At 41.0% G+C, this 19,213-nt stretch overlaps 2 protein-coding genes across 3 annotated transcripts in view; both read right to left on the bottom strand.

Annotated features, from left to right (window-relative positions):
• Positions 1–6,180: 6,180 nt before the first annotated feature.
• LOC136426439 (putative protein tag-278) lies at positions 6,181–10,869 on the bottom strand. Its single transcript, XM_066415104.1, has 8 exons — positions 10,764–10,869; positions 9,980–10,237; positions 9,440–9,859; positions 8,452–9,179; positions 7,327–7,396; positions 6,886–6,977; positions 6,354–6,497; positions 6,181–6,186 (listed from the first exon to the last, which is right to left on the bottom strand). Exons 1-8 carry the CDS (start codon positions 10,867–10,869, stop codon positions 6,181–6,183), a joined length of 1,824 nt encoding a protein of 607 aa, XP_066271201.1.
• Positions 10,870–13,383: 2,514 nt separating this feature from the next.
• The window catches only part of LOC136427111 (uncharacterized), a 30,516-nt gene continuing 24,686 nt past the window's right edge, over positions 13,384–19,213 (bottom strand). For both annotated transcript variants that reach the window (XM_066415829.1, XM_066415830.1), the window contains 6 exons: positions 19,045–19,170; positions 18,642–18,782; positions 17,534–17,636; positions 16,855–16,935; positions 15,443–16,687; positions 13,384–14,982 (listed from right to left, as the gene is read on the bottom strand). In XM_066415829.1, coding sequence (XP_066271926.1) covers positions 14,981–14,982; positions 15,443–16,687; positions 16,855–16,935; positions 17,534–17,636; positions 18,642–18,782; positions 19,045–19,170 — 1,698 coding nt within the window. In that variant the 3' untranslated portion in view covers positions 13,384–14,980. The remainder of the gene's footprint in view (positions 14,983–15,442; positions 16,688–16,854; positions 16,936–17,533; positions 17,637–18,641; positions 18,783–19,044; positions 19,171–19,213) is intronic.

The raw sequence follows: 19,213 nt of genomic DNA, 5'->3' as shown, positions 1-19,213 counted from the left end.
CATTTTCATCTTAGATATAGCAATTTCTTAGACATATCTTGTCTTCACAATCCATTTCAGCTTCTTAACAAACTTTTGAATTAGGCTATTACACTTGGTGTCATTATATAAAATACAGATTTTGTGTGCCGATTATAAACATACAAATACATTCATAACAGGGAAACAGTAAAACAATTCTAAAAATTAACCCTTAAGAAAGTGAGCATGACAGTGGGGGTCTCTGGCCATTATAAATCATAGCAGTACACGAAAATATCGTTAAACATTATTTTCGAACTGCTGTCTTCACCACATCCAAGCTTTCCTTGGACAGACGGAAAGTTATGCCAATAACGTCAGTAGTGAATTGTCATATTTACTTCAGTAGTAGACTTTATGGCAACTGCACATAACTTGATCAGTTAGACCCTTGAAGCTTGGAAGATATGATACTATAAGCATACAGTATTGTGATTGGCATGCAGCCTTCACAGAAGTAGCAGTAATATCCTATGGTACAAATCAAATGCAACATTTCCTCTGACACTCGGGCCTCACAGAATAAAACTCTATGCAACATCTTGGCTCCATGACAACACATGTCCTTATATAGAAAGAAAAAAAAAGTTCGGTCTTGAATCGGCGACCTCCCGATCTGTGAGAATGGGGGTTTGAAAGATATCTAAACTTTACACCTCACACACGGTACCATTTTTCGTCAATTTTTGGTCATTTTCTTAACAAAATCACTTCCTTTTTGTGTAATTTCGTGCTATATATGTAATATGGCCATTTCTGGGGACCTGGCAGGGCTTAGGGAAAGGCTTATGGCATTGATGGCATCATGGACAGGCTTCTGGACGAATGAACCAACCAAACACCCAAACCAAACCAAGCCAATTAAAACGGGCCCCAGCAAAACCAGCATAATAAGATATAACCTAACTATCGCTTCATATCAGGTATAGTCACTGGTTCATGCGGCTTCTGGCCTCCAGTATGTTCTCAAGTCTGGGGCCTTGTCTCCTGTGCGCCTGGTGCCTCTGCCGTGTTAGTAGGTGGGTTTTGCACAAGTTCTTGAAGGTGCTCAGACTGGGTGCTTCCTTCACTGAACGAGGCAACTGGTTCCAGAGTCTGAATGCGTGGAGAATGAAACTTGACTTGTTCCGGCTCCGGTCTCTTCTGGGCTATCCGTCCCAGCATGCCTTAACAACATCACGGAATCGTCAGTCATCATTCCTGATTATTTGATGTATCGTTACATGTGTCTATTTTGGAATCACGGTTCACGGTTAGAATCCATCTTAATTTGGTAAAATGATAAAGGACCATACCATAAGGTTTGCTTGGCATGAAATGGACACTTATGCTCATGTAAGTTTAAAATGAACTACCACAATAATTGCTGGAACATTGCATCTACTAATCAGACCATACTATGATATTCTTCTGCCTGCTGTGATTGTTTATCTAAAGCAGGAACAAAGGAAAATTCTTTCACATCGCAGTTTCACGCACTATGGGCACACTAGCTAGTCAAAATAATGTTTTCTTAAAACACATGTCACCAATTCTTTGAATATGCAGACAAACATTTTGTCAAATAGACTTATAACGTCAATACCGGACTTGTAACGTCAATAGCGGCTATACAGAATCATATTATTAATCCAGCTAAACATACAATGTTTTAGTCCTAAACTTTAAGGCTTTTAAACTTTAAGCAATTTAATTTTTAGCGAAGCTCAGTTCCAATGTCTCTTGTAATTACAGACAATAAGCTATACGAAGTACATGTACATGTGCTTGTGCAGTGTGTGTGTGACTGTATTTGTGTACGAATTTAGTACCTTTCACGAACGTCGGCGGTCTCTCCCAGCACTAAGTGAAGATATGTGAAATTTGCAGAGTCTTTCTCGTACTCGTTCAGCGCTGTTTGCATGTCAAACTCCATGGTTCTGGAGATGTCACGCATGCGGTCTTCATAGTACTGTCGGTTGGAACAAATGGCTACTGTTTCATTCATGGATATTCATGTTACATTTGTAAGTGAAGTAATGGCTGTAGCTGCTTTGTGCCGCTAGGTGGCGCTGCACAGAGAAGAATGCGGCCCACGCGTGTCTGAGTCTGCTTTCCTGATCCAGATGGCCTCTCTAATCCAGAGTCATTTTCATGTGCAGAAATTGACGTCCCAATTAGGTAGTTTGTTTGAACCTTTTAATCGGCCCGCTTGGTTTTATACATCGAAACGGTGTGATGAACATTGACGGAGAGAATCCTGATTTCAAACCTCAATTTGTACAAAATACATGCCCGAAGATTCGATTTTTGTAATCTTGCACAATAAAACAGTCTACTAGTATATCCATCTCTATTTACCATACAATTATTTACACCGAAATTTATGGAAAGGGTGCGATTTCTATGGTTTAATTCTTCTGGTTAAGTGGGTGTGAAACGTACCATTTTATAGCGGTATTCAGCTTCTTCGACGATCTCGCCGACGCCAAAGTTTTTGTTGCCGCGCAGGGAAGACAGAAAGGTACGGAGTAGATCATGCATGTCGTACCTCGAAGGACCGCCAGGGGACACACTGCAACAGTTAATGGTACATACACAATGCTGCAGTCCTTTGCTGTATGCAAACTTTTGAAAATATCAATTGCGATATATCAGTTAATTGTTGTGTTAGAATGACAATAGCCTATCAAAGGCTAGACCATATTATCTTATTTTATAATTGTCTATTAGTACATTGCTCTCAGACTGTTATTCTGCTAGATTCAGCTCAGCATAAACATTAATTCCTTCTAAATACACCAAAAGACGTCACACTTTCCTTAAGCAAGTTGATAATTTTTTTCTGAACGCAATATTATGAATGTATGAACGAATATGTGAAAACCGCTTGTATACAACTGATGTCTGCTAGCATAGACCTGGTGTGTTGATAATAATGGTAACATTAGACCAATGATAGAAATTAGCAAAGTTTCCACCTCAGAAAGGGCTCGGTCACAATTGTCATACAATCGTCGTACAATCCCAAAGTCAGGATTCATTCAATTCGTGCATATGTCGTACTAGACTCAACCGTCTTGTTACTCAAAAGTCACAAAAAGTCTTAAGATGTTTTGTCGGTGGTTGGTGCTGCCACAGTTTGCTTAAAATTGTTTGACATCAAAATCGTACATCGACCTACGACAAAAGTGACCGCAGGGTTAACTTCTGTTTCGGTTGCGGTACTTACCTGATCAGATTACGCATCTTAAGCTCCAATAGGAGGAAGCCGACCTTCCTGTCTCTTTCCAGGACCTTCTCGGCAGCCTCCTCAGTGAACGATCCCGCAAACACAGAGATCTGCAGCAGCACATGTTGGAGCCGCACAGGCAGGGAATGGTAGGCTTGCAGCATGTACTCACGGATCTCCGTGATGTTCTTCAGAATAGCAACAAAAGATAATAGATGGCGTGATGTTGCGTTTTTAAAGTCCATATGTGTACTTAGATGGACCCAATAGATTTCAAAGATATCACACGCTTGTGTGCCTTTGCAACACTTGTATGGCTGACCAGTACCCATGAGACCCTTGAAGTTCAATTCGAATGATTTGAACTCGCTTCGAGTGCGCCGCTGTCGAAAATTCGAATACCAGATTCGGGCGTTGAAATTGATAGTCGATAGTGTTCTTTTATATTGCGGAATTGAAAATGTTTTTCCCTGCTTGCACAAGATAACTCTATATATTTCAAAATATTGTTTGGTCTAAATCGGGCTGAACATTTTTTATGTCAGACGTTCAACAGCAGGCATTTCTTCTTTATACGGAATTTAAAGTACAGGTAGAAATGAACAGGAATGGGCGGTAAATCTACCTGTATCGTTTTGAGCCTGTTCAGCATGTCTCCTGGCTTGACGGTGCCATCCCGGAGCAGACTGCAGACGATCTTGATCGCGATAGGCCAATTTACGCATCTAGAGAACATCGCAACATCAAAAGTTGGAAAAAGTGCGAAATTATGACGCTTTACATTATAAATGATTATGTTCAGCATAATGTTACATAGTATGATATTACAAGATTAGCTCTTGAGCAGAATTAAAGAAGCTGTTGTCATCAGGGCCCGTCGATCATGTTGAACACAGACGGGGCCAATGTAGACTGCCAACAACCTTTGACCCGTTGTTGACGTCACACTTTCAGAAGGTGGTGAATCCTGAGTACCTGGGTCCTCAATTAAGAAGGCCGGTGGATTGATAACAATTTGGTGAATTCTTGTGTTGGTAGTAGAGTTAAATTCACTCATTTGCATAACATAATCATTATATTTTCACAATCATGTACCTATCAGCCAACACCTTGGCATCGTCGGGGGAAATGACGTCTCTCCCCGCCAACATCCGCACCAGCTGAGGCCCTCCCTCCCGCAACACGTCCAGTTGGGACAGGATCAGGTTGGTGAAAGGGGATTCCAGCTCATAGGAAATGAGATGTACTCGAGAGGTCACAAAAATCTGGACCTGGAAAAAATATATAATGGAAACTTGTTCTTATTTTTTCTTGTTATTTGATTTGCTTGATTGTTATGAATTAATTTTCACTAGCTTGCTTATTCAGTGGTTATATATTTGTTCTTTCATTCTTACTGCTTTCGTTATTCTTCCTATGAGTTGTTCTCATCTATTTGTTGTCTCTTAGTTGTTACAGTTATAAGCAGTTATTTTGCTTTATGATGTTTTGATTACTACATTCGTTGACTATTTTTGCAAAGCTAAGAAATATGGGAATTGTCCCTAATAGATCATATCGGTCTCCATTTTTCACAACACAACACAACACAACACAACACACCACAACACAACACAATTCAATGTTACTTGGTCAAACATCACTATGTATGATATTAATATGAAAATAAAGGAAGGGGATAAAACAAAAAGGCGTCTAAATAACAAAAAGGCGTCTAAATGTGAAATATTCTCTAATGTTGATCTGAACCTGATTGTTTCGTTGTTTTTCAAAATTGGCCAAGGTCTTCAGGAATTCCTCCCTGGTTTCTCTTTTCTCTAGCAGTCCGTCTGCGTGGTCCAGAATAATGACAACCTCTGTTAAAAAAATGCTGTCAGTCACAAGCATGACGCATTGTATATTCTGCAAGGAATTGACTTTTCTTTAGTTGCTGTTTTACTACTAGAATATGCATCTTTTAGCCAGCTAACTAGTACTTCTGCAAATCATCATCATTATCGGCTGATTTGTAATAAAAAGAAGATGTCCAAACGCATAGATAAACAGGCCCTCTTTGATCATGTGAAGTTTTTGTTGTTGTTGATAGGATATCAAACTATAATAAAGTTGACTGACCTTGTTCACTATAGCTCCGGATAGTTGCATACACAATTTCCGGCTCACAGTCCATCAGCGGGTAGCCCAACTCTCGCATGATCTTCAGATGCACGTTTTCCACGCTCGTCACCTATAACACGAAGGACACTGTATCAAGTCTTCTGCAGTCTAGTCTTGTCAACACTCGGTAACATGAGAAAGACATTACACATCTGTAAACCATGATGAGTGAATGAATGGTCTGCCAGAGTCTGACAGTTCAGTTGAGCCAGGCTACAAAATTGTGCTCAATTTCCTTTATTTCTACACTGGTGGCAAGCGGGCGAACCCGCCATATTGCGCTGATGAACATTGTATATAATAAATGAATATCTTAAGGATTTAAGCTTATTACACGGATATACAAAGCCATTGGCTTTTCTAACAGGTGAATATTAGTTATCTGATTCTCTGATGGTTGTGAGCATGTTGTACCTCTCGCAGGTCAATGAAGATTTCTTCTCTCTCTTGTCGTGCGCATGCGTGATGTGCAAAAGTAGTTTTTCCAACCCCGCCGAGGCCGGTAATACTGACCACCTGTCGAAAAATGATAAAGAAACAAACGTCTACGGAAGCTGCTTGAGGGATCGAAATCTACATCGCTATTCCTCTTGTTAGCATCTACATGTACTGTACATACTGAGCAAAAATTATGATTTTCTTTATTCAACAATATTTAAGTTCGAAAACATGGAGAATCAAAACAACAACGTCTTCGTGCACAACGAAGTCTTTTATTGACACTGACGTTTCGGTGATTTTAGAGCAATTCTGACTGGTTCACTTTGCACGGAAGCTATAGGTGTCGCTGCTTACACCTGGTTGTTTACAAAGAGATTTGTTAGTGCCTGATGAAACTATTCATGGATGGAGTAGCACCATTATCTTTTATGTACTTGGGATATGATAAATATTCCAACGCTCCTTTTTCTATAACAATTGTAAACAGAGCACAGAAAGAGTAAACGGGTTTGCTTGAACCAACCTTCACATGTTCCATTTGGTCGGCGTTAATTTTGTCTAGTAGAGCGTTCACGTCATCGTCCCGCCCCACAAGGTCAAGGGTCACGTGGTCTTGCTGAAGATTCTCCTCGTTTTCTACCTCCACTTTGTAGGCGTCTATGTCATCCTGTAGTACAATAATTACGATAAATCGTTCCTTAAATGTTATTTATCATTCACTATTCATTACACGGGTCACATGACAGACATCCATGATCACTTGAAGTTCAGGTAAGAATCTATGCTTAACCACATTTTACACTGCCTTTTATTTTCTATGTTTTCGGTTTTTCCACATAGAATTCTATGCTGCCGATGATGTCAAAAGAAGAGGAAAAAGAATAATGCAATTGAGTTTATCTATCGGTTTACATACAGCAATTGCCATATGAGAAGTTTCTCGTTTTTACTTCTACTACGTTTCTAAGGAAATAAGACAAAAACAAACAGGAAGATACTGATGGCCAAAGTCCCAAATGAAATGATTTGAAAAGTCTTGTCGATTCTAAACGTACCATGAAGTACCCCCTGCCGAAATTCTCCGTTGACTCCAGCAGCTGGAGGATGTATTCAAGCCTCTCGTCATCGTTGTCTCCGATGAGATTTTCTAAGGAATATGATTTCAATGCCATAAGTGTTTTGCTTGATCAGTTCCAAGATTTCATTCATTCTTGATTTCACTTTACTGTATTACAAACGTAACTGACTTTTGCCAGGTAACATATAGTTAGAATTGACTAATCTTCACGGCTTACTTTGGATAATCCTTCCTTTTTCACATGTGTACACAAATTGTAAACTGTACACATCACAATAGGTGCAAGGAATGGCCTGATTGGAACAAGAATTACCTCTATCAATGCACCCACCAACGCTGCTAACACATTTATAGTCTCAGATATGAAGGAAAAACAATGTATCTCTTTTATTGCAACGGATGTAGTACCGGGAGTTACCTTCCTCCAATTGCAGAAATACCTCCAGGGCAGAACCACAGTTTCTGCACTTTTCTCGTCTTTCTTCGTTCTGAGTATCCCACAATATGGATTTCATGGCCTAAAGTGATGAAAAAAAATCCATCCATCCATCCATCAGAATACATGATCGACCGAATAGCCAATCAGTGATTCGGTACTAGCCGACAGCGGAGGCTATATATAGTTTGAAATTATAATTTAGGTTTAGTTCTAAGTCACTAGTAAGTGGCAACATACATGTAGGTCAGCATGTTTCAGTAGCAGGGTATACTTTGACAGAGAGGGTTTCTATAGCCCATTCCCTTTGAAGTGCCTCGAATGCGGGAGCCCCATTTTACGAAAAGATGGCTGCAGCCCCAACCGAGATGTCCCGACCCATGATTTGCCCAGGACTCTCCCAGTAACCAACTAATTGGAACCGAGAGCCTACCTGTGAGACTGCTGCCAGTTGAGCTACCGGAAAATCCCTTAAGTCACTGTGTATATATTGATTTCAGTCCATGGGCCGCGTAACAAAGGTATCCCATGTACATGTACATTCTCAGAGTACCTCAATACATGTGAGGCTGACAATATTCACAGTTAAAATTTGATGTAAAAAAAAGAAGATTTCTAAGCTTACCTGAAGATCTTCATCCTCAATAGACAGAGAGATCTTCTGTAAAAGCCTATGGAAGGGCGTTACCAAAGGAACAAGTTGTGACTTTCTAACGTTCCTCTTGGAGCGACGTGGAGTTGATAGTTGTGACTTTGCAAGGATCCGTTTGGAACGACGTGGAGTTGGCGGTGGCATTGTCCTCCGGGCATGATGCTGATTGCCCTAATAACATGGATGTGAAAATATAATAACGAATTATAAACCTTAGATGGGAGTGGGTGAAACGATATTTGTGCAGACGTCATTGACAGTATGTTGTGTGTGCCGTACATTAGACAATCATAAATGCGTCTTTATCTTAACGGCAAACACCTCGTTAAGCCAACCTGTGGGGCTCAGTAAGGTAAGGGTTAAGTAATAGATATAAAAGGTCCGCAGCAGTAACGCAGGAAACCACCAGAAGGCCCTTTCCGAACTTGTCCTTCGCCTTCCCAACTATAACTTACTTCCTTCCCGGTGTCTTCCTCCTTCCCTGGCTCCTTCCCTGGGTTTATCTGTTTCATTGGGTCCATTCCTGGGTCTTCCTCCTTTCCTGGGTCTTCCTTCTTTCCTGGGTCTTCCTCCTTTCCTGGGTCTTCCTCCTCTCTTGGGTCTTCCTCCTTCACTTGGTTCATCCCTGGGTCTTTCTCCTTCCATGGATCCTTCCTTGGGTCCTTCACTGGGACTTCCTCCTTCCCTGGGTCCTTTCGTGGGCGTTTTTCTGAGTTTGTCTCCTGACTGCCACCTTTTGCTGTGTGCTTAGCAAACATCAGTTCCTCTATTGTAGCTGCCATGCTCTTGTTCGACTCTTGTAGCTTCTGATTTTCTAGCTTTTGTTCCAGGAGAACTTTCTGTGCATTCTCCTCCTTTTCTTTAAGCCTGGTTATCTCCCGTGTCAGACTGCGCACCATGGCATCGGTTTGTTCCCTGGCTGTGTGCACCTGCTCTCTCTTTGTCTGAAGCTCAATTTCCAAACGTCTGACTTGTTGTTTTGATTTGTCTCTACTTGTCTGCAGAACTCCCTGCACCTGTCTGGGTGTGAAGTTCAGTGTTGAGACGTCATCAGTCCCTATACAGGGCCGGTTCTCTCTACTAACCACGGCCAAATCCAGGCCTCTCAGACTGGAACGGTCCACATGTCTGCTAGGAGGTGGCAGGGCCAGCAGGTTGTCAACAGATGTGGTTCTGTCCAGTCCTGTTCATCAGGAACAATACAGCAATGGTAGAACATTTAGCATATATACATCCAAGGAAAAGCAGACAAGGTGCTGACTGGCTCACCAGGGAAGTTCGGGAGTTTATCTACATCTGTAAGGCAAGGCAGCACGCAGGCCGCTATCTTAGGTCTGTGTACATCATATAAGGGTAAGAGAATGTCCAAAAAGCTAGCAGTAAGCTAAAATATTGTTGTGAGTAATGAAATTATATATTTAAACTGTAAGTTGCATTTCTCACCTTGCCCCAGTCTGTCCCGGACCCTCACATAGTCTTCACGCTTCACCTGGAGCCTCACGATCAGCTGTGCGCCCTTGACCTTGTCCTGCAGCTCGTCTGAGATGAGGATGTGTGAGAGTTGTTCAGACAGGGTTCCCTCCCCCACCCTGTAGTGGTTGTGGTAGAACCCGTCCACATCAGTCTGGCGCAGGAACGTCAGGAGGAGGATGAACGATCCTGAGATAGCTCTCTTTAACAGAGCCTTGTGTTGTAGGAATAGTTTTCGTACTTCTCTGTAGCGTGCAGGATCCCTTAGCACCTCCGGAGTAAACATTGTCCTCTCCACTTCAAGGATCCTGTCTGTGACATTCTGAACACCAGCAGGCGGTTGTTGCTCCAGACTCAGATAAAGGTGCGCAGGAAGGTCCGCATCTCGCAGTTCTGGAGATGAATCCAGAAGGGATGCAAGAAATATTATATATTGAATTTTCTTACCCATGCTACTAACAATAGATCTAGGGAAGACAAAACAATCCTTTTCTTATAATCACTCATTCTTACCAGGATAATTTTTCTTTAGACCGTCAACAGTGCTCAGCAGCTTTGCGTCTGACAGAGCCTTCATCAGGACCTCTATGGTGGCTTTATCTCCGTTACGCTTGAGCCATTCCTCCAATAGGTCCATACAGCAAGAGGTGTCATCTCGGTTTCTACTGACTATGTTGTTGATGTCTGCTTGATCAAGCCCAAGATAGACAGAAAGATCCTTCCAATCTGAGCTGACCCTTTTCTTGATGAAAATGAAGTACTTTCGAACACCTGCAAAGCAACATGAAATGTTTAGAGCTTCTGTAAGTTTTACGGAAATGACTTACCATTGACATAATTTATGCATTGTGATGTTCACCAACAATCAATTTTGACATGTCACAAGGAGAAAACTCCCATCATTTATCATCAAGCGGTTTTGCCATTTAGCGGCCAGGTCAGGAATTGCAGAGGCGTTTTTGTCAAAATTTTCCAAAGATGATAGCTCAAGAAGGGTATAACGAATTTTCATGATTTTTTTTTATGTACGTAGCTGAGACATGTACATAGCTGTAGGTGGACATTTGCATGGTAAATGAGAACATTCTATCATTGCACTTTTTTAAATATGCCTCCTGCCCTGTTGTAACTATGACCAGGGCACAGAAGGTTTGGTCTGAAAATGGCCCCAAAAACTAAATGATATAGACACAAATCTATCTTATAGTTATAGCTACTGTATGAATTGAAAAACAATTACTTTTGAGAGATCATCCATTCATAGAACGCATACTGTTTGCTAAGGAATGACTCTTACCTTCTACTGGTGATCCCTCGTTTTGATGAGCTTTTTTCTTGACCGGAAGCTGATCCCCATCCCCCTCTCTTTTCCTCTTCTTCTGACTACTTGAGGGTTGTGACATATCTAAAGATCTATCAAGAATTGTATTAATCGGGGACTGTACAATATTTCGTAGGGGTGGTCTCCTTCAAAACCTTCAATCACTTTTCAAATGTCTAAAGACCCATCAGACTCCTGTTTGATTTAGTCCACAACTAGTTGTTTTTATAATGTGTATGCACTCATGTATATCTCAGCAACAATGGTTTTCTAAAACATGGACGGCCTTTTTCACCCATTGTCACGCCAAATACGCCAAATAATTACCAGATGAGGTATTGCGCCTGTTAAGTTAGTGTTAAGGCAAGGGTTAGGATTGCATTACGGTTTAATAGGGTTAGGATTATGTTGGGTTATGGTTAGGTTTAGATTTAGGGTTAGGATAGAGGCTAGGGTTTAGCATAGGGTTGGGTATACTATAGATTTACTACTATTTAGGGTTAGAGTTAATCTCCACAGCGTCTTCAAAATCCTCTCAGACATCTGCTTGAAAAATTTCACGCCCCACGGGTGTGACACGCTTCTCTCCTCGCAGGTAAATACCACAAATCCCCAATCAGTGTAACAGTTACCAGCAATCATTTGGCAAGTGACAATTATTTGGCTTGACACCGGACGACCTAGTACACCCCCTTTAACGGTAAGTTATTTTGTCTGAAAAAAATGTACATAAAAAGTTCAAAATCACCTTCAAATCCCACATCTGGTGAATCTGAAAACACTTAACCGTCCACTCACGGTATCTTTACTCACTGTTTTCACGATTCTCCCCCGGAATTTCCGCAAACTTCCCACAAGTTTCGCACCTGACCTTGGCGTGCTTCACTTCCCCCTGCCGCCATTTTGGGAATTGGACACCACCATCTACTCACCTGCATTGTTTACCTGTCTGCGGGCGCCTTTCACCTTTGTTTCACCTGAATACCTGCCACGCCAGTCTGTGTTATGGGCGCGTATAGGTAACAGGAGTGGGGCAGACAATCGGGGCTGCCAACTCTTATTCTACTACAATGCTAATGCCTTGTAATCAAAGGTATAAGATCATAACTCATCAGAACACGGTCATATTCTGTCCGTTTTAAGCTTCGCGTGCAGTTTTCAGGCGGACGTGATCTCAGGTGTCACGCCACCTTCCATTGTTGTTACCTGTATGCAGGTGAAACCCGGCCTGTCAAGTTAGAGCGCATGTGCAGTGAAAGTAGACAGGCAACTTTATTTGTTGTTTAGAAACAGGACAAACTTACAGGCAATAGCACTTTGATCCCCGTCAGTCTGCCGGAAGTGCGGGCTTCGGAAATGAGGACATTTTGTGCTTAACGAAGCTAAATAATGAAATAAGCTAACATTACATGGGACGTAAGAACGTCATTGTACACCATACGGAAGTAGCTGGCTATGTATACATTCTGCTCGATCCACATACAATTCGTTCAATCAAGGCAAATATCTCGTTGTTGGCCGACTTAAACGTCAGCACCACAAGAATGAATTCTGTCTAGTACAACAATGCATGGTGGCGGCATGTAATACCCAATTTTCCCAATACTATCACTTAATTTTTACCTGCCGTCGCATGGGGGTTCAAATGTTGTTGGAAGGAACAACTTCAGAACATCGATGTTACTGTGTTTTTCTCCTGTACCACCACTAGTATAGTCAAGTCAAGTCAAGTTTATTGCACAACAATTGCATCAGGTACAATGTACGGCAAATAACATGGAATATTAACAACTACAGACTATCTATACTAGTGCACTAACCTAACATCATTACTCGATACATAAGATAATGGCGTGATATATTTCACGTTATGGCACGGCTTCTCTTTTGCATAGCATTATATATGAATTGGCCTAGGTAGACAGATACAGAGTCAGGACATGACAGAAGTACATTAAATATTTAGCACGGCCCTGGTAGGACCCGGGCCTGCCCTTGGTGCTGATCGGCATTCATGGACAGAGTTCAGGATTTTAAGTGTTCGATTCAGGGCATCCTTACTTGGCAGAACCAAACAACAAGCTGTATTGACAATGACAAACGGACATGGCCTAGCTGCTTTTGTCGCCAGGTTTGTAACATTGTCCTGTTTGGTGTTACCTTGGCCTTGTTTACCTCATTCAGTACACAACTTACAAGCTACTGATCCTCAGTTTGTCAAAATTTGAGAAAGGAAAGAAGTTACAGTAGTAAAGTAGCCTGGCTGACAGAGAAAGACGTTTCAGATATCTCAGCTGTACAACGAACAGTTACAAGTTAGTAAGGGTCTTTTATTACGGTAATTTTCCCACGAACGATTCGTTTGATTCCAGCTGCCATCATCATGAGCTACGTCTTGCAACATTATAAAAAGATTTTTACTTGTAAATGACGCATATAATTACCCATCAACTGATGTAGTATTCTGTATTCTGTACAATAGCTGTACAGTATTCACTTTAATCATTCTGCTGAATTCTGAGGAATCTGAAATCTTATGTTTTTTCTCCACATCCAGTAAAGTCAATACAAAAGATAAACAATACTCTTACAACCATTTTATACAGAAATCTTTATTGACACAACAAAAGTGCACACACAAAAAACCTCTGGTCACAGGGAATCTTATATCTTCTGATTTCTACATTTATGGCCACAGATTCTTATCTTTTTTATTGCTCTTCGAAATTCAAAATTATGTACATCAGGGATAAAACCTGTCCTTGGTGCTGATTGCCTTTCAGACAGCTTTTGTGCTGTTTGACTCGCGGTCCTCACTTGTTGCAGTCTAAATAAGACGATGTGCTGATGGTAAATCACCCCTGGATAGCTTTCGAACTTCAGCTTACAAAGCACTGACTAGTCAATCAAGCACAGTTCCACAAAAGATTATCAATAACGTTGTATGCAGGAAACAAAATTTCGCGTGTAGAACTCTTATGGGCTGAGGTGGACGATGGCGATGTTTAATAAGAAGTACTAGTGCTTCAGCCACAGCGTGTTGTTAGTGACACTGCCAAAGTAAGGAGGGATTTATACAAGAAAAGCTTCGCCGAATAAGGTAGGATTATTTTGTAAGGGGAGTGAAAGAATCCAGAACAAGAAACAGCAACGTTATCTATCAAATCCTTCAAAGAGCTTCGCTTTGGAATTCGAGGACGTAGAATACATGGCTCAACTTTAAGATTATGAGCGGATGTAACATTATTTGTTAGTCACACTTATACCTCTCTTTTTGCAAGCCCATTTAAAAAAAATTCTACATTAAATGAATCCCCAACTCAAAGACATTACAACAAAAACTTTCTTGCTGTACATATATATTGTACATGAATAGATTTATTCATGTCTGGTTAAAACAATTCATTTGAGGTACATATATACAAAAGCAGCTAAAATTTGACATGTATTAACACAGGATACTACAACAATTGGAATGGTCAGAAGCATATCTTAATCTGCACAATTCATCTTAGTAGAAGGTGCATTCCAACTACATAAGTTTGTACAATCTGGACAAGGAGTGAGGAGATGTTCCCTATGTTCATCCCAATCCACAGATAACAAAGAAAGGAAAATCAAATGCCCTTCAGCAATCTTATACAGTTTTAACAATAACCTATCATTTCTATAATGTCAGTTCTAGCTAACATTCAGTATGTATCTTCTCCATCTCATCCATTCCAGGTTCTGAGTTAACTTCACGATTAGGCTATTGCTCCTGGGTATCATTTTATAAAAAATACTGATATGTCTGCCATTATGTATATATGAAAATACATTCATAACATGGAAACTCTCTAACTACAATGATCTTTGATGTAAAATACCCTTCGTATTTATAGATACATTATGGGTCTAGCCTGTGAGTCCTTTTGTGACTGCAGTCCTCACAACTAAAGTGTTTCAGGCTTTCATAAACGTTGGTGACCACACAGTCAATCAGCAGACTTTGGGTGTTGTTTCTTCATGTGTGTCTTCACGTCTTTCCAAAACTCAGGGATGGCTCTTGCTCACACAGTTATCTTCAACCCATGGTCTCCCTGCTGTAGCCACCTTGCTCAAAATGCCTTCTTTTGTTGTTTCGTGCCACCTGCTTCTCTTGGTGGGTGTTTCCACTCTGGGGTTGCTCTCTTGTTTCCTCTTCAAAGCAGCTCTGTAGCAGTGCAAATAAAATAATCTTAGATATTAGAAAAGTTCCAATGCAATGATGGACAATGTGGACAAATCCACCAGATAAAATGCACACCATCACACCAACTAAAAAAAATATGCCTCAATACTAAAAGCTAGATTACATCAATTATTATAAAGAGTATTTTCCTTGTAGTTAAAACATCACAAATACTAAAAACATTCACCTTGATACGAAAAGCTATATTACATGTCAGGATCCATACATCATAGAAGGTAATTTCCTGGTTGTTAAAACATTACACCAACTAAAAAACATTCACCTAAATACTAAAGCTAGATTATACATCAAGATCAACCCATTACAAATAGAATTTATCTGGTCCTGGTTGTTAAAGTATTACGCCAACTAAAAACATTCACTTCAATGCTAAAAGCAATATCACATATCAGGATCTTGGTTGTTAAAAGATTACACCTACATGTAAATCCTAGATCTGACACCTCGTTATCCAGAATGTGATCTGGACTCACTCCATCAATCCGCAGACCCTCAGCAGGTTTTGGTGTGATTCTTCCCAGTACTTGGACTCCAGGAGCTTCTTCTTGAACTCTGCTGCTTTCTCGAACTCCTGCGTAGTTTTCCAAGGAATCTGAAATCTTGTCTGCCCACTGCCTTGCAGTTGCCTCTATGTCGGACTCCTTTGCACCAGCACAGGGTATCAGGATCCTGTGCCGCAGGTCTGCATGGCACTTGTTGTCCCTGATCAGGTCCTTGATCATGTCTGCCAGGCCTGACTGGTCGGGGATGAGTACAGGAATACCTGCTGCGATGGCCTCCAGACCGACTAGGCCGAACGGCTCCGAGCGCGATGTCATCATGACCAGATGAGCACGTTGGATGTCTCTGGCGATCTCCTCCTGGGTACCGTAGGGACGTATGGTGGGTTTGATCCTGGGACTTTGCATCTTCTTTTCCAGCGTTTTCTTACTTTTTTCCCAGTCATCTTCATCTTCTTGGATCCAACGCACAACCCAGCTCATGTTGTCCGCTTTCTCTGCAGCATACCCCATGGCCCGTGCTGCTAGGTCAAGGCCCATCTGTGTCATCACTTCACTCATTCTTGCAAAGGACAGCACTAATCTGTCTCCTCCTCCTGGCTGTGCACCTGTTGCTTCAAATACTGGAAATGCTCGTGGAAGAAACAGGTAGTGGTGTCTCGGTTCAATCTCTTCAAGTGACCTGTACTTTGTTTCAAAGTGTGTGTAGATTCTGTTTCCAACAGAGAACACAGCGTCAGCAGACTTAGCATCCTTGATTATTGTTGTTACCTTGTCTGCCGCTTTCTTAGTTGTGTTGTCATCTGGCATCTCATGGTTGAAGAGCACCAACTTTGCTTCTTGGCAGCGTTCCTCTTTGATGTTTTTTGCAGCTTTGCTAGTGACATCTGCATAACCGATGACATACTGCAGATTCCTTGGTATGTTAGGGTAGTGAACACTGTTGTAATATGTCAACCAATCCAAAGATGGTCTCGTACCACTTTTGGTCTCAGGCAGAAGCAAAGTCACACCATCATTTGCGGCACATTTCTGGTCTTCTTCAGTTGCTTTCAGAGCTGTACTGTAAACTTTAGCGCCATGCTTGAGCAATAGTTGTGCTACTCGACGGTTCATGGTGGAATTGCCTCCGTATTCGTCATTCACCAACAGGACAGAAATATCCGCTGGAATGGGAAATGGTCAATTGAACGAGAGGAAAAATCAAATACATTTCATTGCATGAAAATCAAAGAATGATAGTTGAAAATTTGAAGCAAAAACATACATTGAGCTCACTAACCACACAAAACCACACTACTTTCCACACAAAATGATAAAAAAACATGCTTACCTTGTTTTGACTGCAAAGGTTTTCCCTGATCATCTGCATCTTCCACACCTGCCCCGTCAGTCCTACGTTTCTTTACACCATCTGGAACCAAGATTATATTTTGCATTAAATAAAGAGCACTGGAAGCAAATGCTCACCATGGATTTAAGCAATTATGTCAATAATTGTGTCGTTAAACTGATATTGTCGGGTGGCAAGCTCAGTAAGTCACAAATCCATTCGACAGTGCGCACTGAAACACTACTTAACTGTTTTACTCACCAGAAGAACCGCACGTTTATTACAGCACGTCGAAATCATTTCAGAGAACAGATGTATAGATCCCCGTTGTGTTCTTCATATTTATCTTAACTCATTGTAAAGTTCGATTTGCAAGGTGTGCAATCACAACCAAAATGTATTTATCCCTCCATCACCGCGTATTGTTATCATTGAATTTAAATCTATTACTTTCTCCACAGAGGAGACTCTGATGTCGTCAGGAGAGAAATCTATCTGACCATTGGTTTGCTGCTGATGTGTTTTGTGAAGAACGATGTAGGAAGAGTAATGATCCACAGCTAAAAAATTTGACCAAAGTTCTGTTCAACTCAAGTATGTTATGTTAATCTTAAAGTCAGTTGTTCACCAATCTTGCTTACCCTTTTCTGTTGTCCGTAACTAACATGATCATACGTACCTTTGCTTTCCGTGGCCACTGGGTGGCCTGAACTGCCAGATGGTTCAAGAGGTGTCTTGCCGCTGTCCGAATCCCCCTTTCTCTTGCGATGGTTGATGAAACGCTAAAGGTGAAGAGAATGATGTTGTAGATTCACTATTTTTCCACATCTTTTCTTGATTGCCCACATTGTAGCACAAACTATGACATGTTTGAGCTCTTGGCCCTAACTTTCCAAATCAATGATTCAGACTAAGCAAGTTGATGACCTCAATTGGTATCATGCAAAACCTTCCATGTTACTATCATTAGTAAGCTAAAGTAAAGACAGTTTGCAGGATGCTTGGATACTAATAGCAATTATCAATAGTGTCCACCATCTCCAGATATGGTACATGTAGGCGCACCGGTGATGTTTTCAACAAACTACACTGACAAATAAATGGATCGTTTTGTATATCTTTTTAATAATCTTGCAACTGAATTGCATCCCCCTTCAGTGTAGATCTATTCATGTGATGGCATTGCTTCAATTCAGAGCCAAGTAAGAGGGATACTTATACTCTTATGGGAATATAATTAATTTGTATTCAAAGGGCACTGAGGGGAACAATGTCGGGAAATATTACTATGTAATGCAGCTGCTACTAAACGACGTCCTATCTCAGTGTCAAGATGATTTTTTTTATTTCAGGTAATTAGTATCTGATTAGAAAAAGCGATACACACACACACACATGCAAGCATACACATTGACTTCATGGATTTAGAGTAACGAAGGATTGAGGATCTGACTGTCTCAAGCGAATATCTTTCAATTTACAGACTTCAAAAGGGATATATATTGTCAGAATCGCTGAAACCCTTTAAACACGATGCCCGTGTCCCCAGGTTAGGCCCAGTTATATGTTGGGGTAGAGATTGTGCTGCGTACCTAAACCTCGGACCTGATCCGGACTGGACCTAACGTTTAGGTTCAAGTCCAAAAAAACCTAAACCTAAACCTGAACCTGAACACGGGTTTAGGTACACAGATTGCAATCAGTCTGGCAGAATTGCAGACTCTGCAGGTAGAGACCCTGATCAGAGTCTCTGCCGAGAAACATTCCAATCGAAACAGCTAATTTACCTTGACTTGCTCCACAGATTTCCCACTCTCTTCTGCTGCTTCTCTTATCAACGGACAGTCCTTCTTCACCGTGGTCATTCCCCTTTCTTCGTAGAACCGGATAAGTACAGCTTGGGACTCCCTTCTTTCTCTAGAGATTTTCTACAAAGGAGTAAAGTTAGACATTTGTGGATAGCAAACTACTTGAATGATCTTGAAATTACACTGTTTTTAACATCATACTCCAAATGCACATTTCAACCAAAGTAGAGCACAACATTTAGGAGATGGCCATCCAATGACATTACATTGAAGGATGAAATCATGAATATCATCATCAATTTCGGCCATCTCTGTATGCTAGCCAGCTAATTTTCAGAGATGTGCTATAACAATTCAGGTAATGAAGGTTGCAACAACTCACAGCATTCTCCTCTTGCAGAAGCTTCATTATTTCCTTTCTGCCGCGAATGATTTCCTCCTTATTTCTACCCGCTTCAATGCTGCTGGTGTCTCCGTCTTTAGCAATGTCTTTAGCCATTAGACCTTTCTGTAAAGGTAGATAACACCAACAAAAATAGGAAAGGCTCTTT

The sequence above is a fragment of the Branchiostoma lanceolatum genome, chromosome 2, assembly GCF_035083965.1.
Source record: "Branchiostoma lanceolatum isolate klBraLanc5 chromosome 2, klBraLanc5.hap2, whole genome shotgun sequence".
NCBI lineage: Eukaryota > Metazoa > Chordata > Leptocardii > Amphioxiformes > Branchiostomatidae > Branchiostoma > Branchiostoma lanceolatum.
This window is presented reverse-complemented; position numbering and strand designations above follow the sequence as displayed.

Bases quoted from the DNA above. Each gene is read 5' to 3' on its own strand.
- LOC136426439 (XM_066415104.1), bottom strand. From the start codon at position 10,869: ATGTCACAACCCTCAAGTAGTCAGAAGAAGAGGAAAAGAGAGGGGGAT. The intron at 6,978-7,326 runs GTAACTCCCGGT...CATATTCCTTAG, and splicing joins ATTTCTGCAATTGGAGGAAG to AAAATCTCATCGGAGACAAC. The intron at 6,498-6,885 runs GTACGTTTAGAA...ATTGTACTACAG, and splicing joins TCGGCAGGGGGTACTTCATG to GATGACATAGACGCCTACAA.